Source organism: Egretta garzetta, unplaced genomic scaffold (assembly GCF_000687185.1).
Source record: "Egretta garzetta isolate BGI_Z169 unplaced genomic scaffold, ASM68718v1 scaffold30, whole genome shotgun sequence".
NCBI lineage: Eukaryota > Metazoa > Chordata > Aves > Pelecaniformes > Ardeidae > Egretta > Egretta garzetta.
Genome location: NW_009258383.1, coordinates 507,357 through 510,468, shown reverse-complemented (window position 1 = coordinate 510,468; position 3,112 = coordinate 507,357). Strand labels below are relative to the sequence as shown.

At 45.7% G+C, this 3,112-nt stretch overlaps 1 protein-coding gene across 1 annotated transcript in view; it reads right to left on the bottom strand.

Moving 5' to 3' along the window:
- FAM171A1 (family with sequence similarity 171 member A1) overlaps positions 1-477 on the bottom strand; it is a 142,819-nt gene extending 142,342 nt beyond the window's left edge. Inside the window, exon 1 of the mRNA XM_035896816.1 lies at positions 473-477. Within this exon, the coding sequence (XP_035752709.1) occupies positions 473-477 (5 nt within the window). The remainder of the gene's footprint in view (positions 1-472) is intronic.
- Positions 478-3,112: the final 2,635 nt, after the last annotated feature.

Below are 3,112 nucleotides of genomic sequence, written 5' to 3'. Positions count from 1 at the left end.
TTTTCTTTGGTCTGGTTTATGTTTAGATTCTTATTAAAAACATGTGAAAGTATCACAAACATGAATTTGGCTGCCAAAAGTTAGGTCCCTAAAACCATATGTAGGTATCTAGAGTGGCTGATTTTCAGAGATGGAGGGAATCAGAGTGTGGCAGAGCAAGGTATTGATTTAGCTGCCTACATACAAACACAGGCGCTTGTTTTGAGCAATCAAATTGGAAAAATTTTGGCCAGTATGTTCAGGCAAGAAACATGAAAATGGTGAACTTACGCTTAAATGATTAGCAGAACATGGCAAAGCTGTAAACTTTCCAAGACATTCACTGGGAATCTCAAACAAAATAGCTGGAATTCCAGGCTTCTTCAAGTTCATTTGTTCGTTGGCAAGGGACCACATTTAAGCTGACTGTTAGCAAACCTAAGGCTGATTTAAGAGAAATTCAGGAGCTTTAGTTCAACAGAGCAATTTGTACCGCATACTAGTTGGGGCTGCCAGCCCATGGAGGTATCCAACCTTAACAGTGCTTCTTCTACTGCAGCTTTCTCTAGATGCTCATGCTTTACTGCACCTACTCAGAAGTGTATGAGCCTGAGCACTTCATTGCCAGAGTTTTTCCAACTGGTGCAGAATAACTTAAAGTCTGTGGGAGCCCCAAAGCCACCGAGCCTGCTCAGACTGTGCTGAACACTGACAGGCTCAAGAAAGGACCGAAGGAGAAAGGGGCACTGCATGTGTAACAGCTTCTTGGCTACTACACTCAGAGAAAGTGGATGGTAGACTTCATTTAACCTGTCAGGATACAAATAACCATTTATTTCTCAGGAGAAGAGCATAACTGGGTGATGGACATGTCTGGGAAGAGACATGTGTTTCATCCCTCCCACAGCATCAGCGCCATTGGTGCAGAAAAGGATGCTGGACACCCAGGAGTGTCTTCTAGCACTCAGTGAGAGGGGACCGTACTGGGGTGGGGAAAAGCCCGTGCTTTGGGCCTGCTTGTGCATTTTGTAATACAAAAGACGCAAAATGCTCACTCCTAGAAGCACAGACCATAACTTTCCAGATCTAGAAGATGAGTCTGACTGGTGGACCGCAGCCAGCCTCCCCCCGCACTCCCTCTCCCTACAGCTCTGTGGTCCCGCTGCACTGTGGGCTGCTGCGAACCGCAGCGCAGTCGAGAGCGGAGCAGGCAATGCGGGGCTGAGACGAGCTACCGGGCACAGCCTTGGGCTGCTTGCCTTCCCCGCCTTGCACACCAGTGCTTGCTCTCCTGAAGACATGGCCTTGGGACGGCACATCCTGGTGGCACCCAGTTTCTCAGCCCTCAGCAAGGCAGGGAAAAAAGCCCAAGTTGCCGCCTGCTGTTTCCTTCTTGGCACCAGCCTCGAGTGTTGCCGGATGGGCTCAAGGGAGCTGCTGGAGAGCAAACCCAGAGCTGTCACCTCCACTGGCTGTATAAGGTGTTGGAGTAACTAGGAGAGATGCTCTGGATTGCCTTGATGGGCCAGATGACTGCTATTTAGGTATTAAGATGCCCAATTTAGGCATCCAGAATAGGAAGTCTGCTTATGGCCCTGGTGTGCTATGACCGTTGCTTATTATGCTGTTCATAATCGTGTCATTGTTTCCGTATGCTTCCTGTTTTATTATATCCATCTGCTGCTCCATATTTTATATTTGAAGTGCAGGCTTTCTGTGCCACAAATTTGCTCTGTGCTTAGCACATAGCACAGGCATGCCAACGCCCAAATTCTGCACTTCCCCCGCAGCCCCTGGTGGAAGCACTTAAATGAAACAGTTGAGACAGTAGATCAGAAAAATGCTTCATTTCCACTTTGAGCAACAACATTTGAGTTGCTTGCCTGCTGGCGCCTGCTATCTGTGGTAGCAAAAATTCAGGACTTGGAGGGCAAATTAAGAGATTGATTCTCCTATCAGTCTTTTTAAGCTGTAGACATCATTGTCAGTATGCTGAGATGAAAAGAGTTTTCATGAAAGTGTTAGACATCATTCTTTACATCTGTGAACACAAGCCAGCCAAAACAAGGAAATATAACGTTAACACACAGGCTCTGCTGCCACCCTCTTCTACTCATGGTGGTTGCAGAGCGGCTTTGGATGCCAGTATGAAGTCACTCCGCTAGGTTTAACAAAAGGCCGTGTCTGGGCCAAGACTTTAAGTGTTACAATATTTCTGACTGCTCAGCTTCAGGCAGGTCTGGTTCTTCAGGGGGCACACAGGGGTTCAATGCCCCTGCCACTTCACCTTCAACCACTCCTTATTTGAGTCAACGCCCCAGCCTGGATGTTGCTCAGGGACTCATGTTTTCCTTTCTCAAAATCCTCTTTGATGATCTCATTCATGGGTTTTTGTGTATCTGTACTCCCATTCTGGGCTGTGCATCCCTTCAGTTAGAGAGACAAAAAAGGCAACACTCTGCTATCCAGTAGAGCAAAGGCAAGGCTCTACATTTCTGACTTGTTGCTGAAAAGCTCTGGAGTAATTTGTTGAGAAGGTCTAGAAATTAAATGTAATTCCTAGATAATTCTATGTTCGAAAGAAATGCAAGCCTGATCCCTTTGGTATCCACGGATCCAAAGTTGAAAAGAGAAGTATTTAATATTAATAGTTCTTCCCACCTGAATCATTCTACACAACAGCTTGGAAAACTATAATTTGTATGACATTTCAGTAGCTTTATGTGTGACTGGATTGATGATAATGGAATAAGCAGACTTTTTCAGCAGGTCTGAGATGAATAAATAGCTTAAATCACAGTACCCACAACTACTTTCCTCATCAGTTTGGTTTTACTTTATTTCACCAGTTATAACTGATGCCCCTAATAAAGCAGGAATAAGCAGCTAAAAAATAACCCTGCATGGTTTCACGGGTCTGTGGGGAAAGAAAGGGTGCAATCACATTCTTCTCCAATACAGGCACTTGAATTGCAGTAACTGCTCCCAGGAGGCTGATGTTATTCAGCATTAGTGCAGCACTGTAAGTTTGCTTCAGCCTTAGAGAAAAAGGAGAGACCTGTTTTCTGCCCAAAGAGTTTATTACCTGTGAGATGTATCCGCCAGGGTTCTTCCGTGGCCCCACTGGAGATGA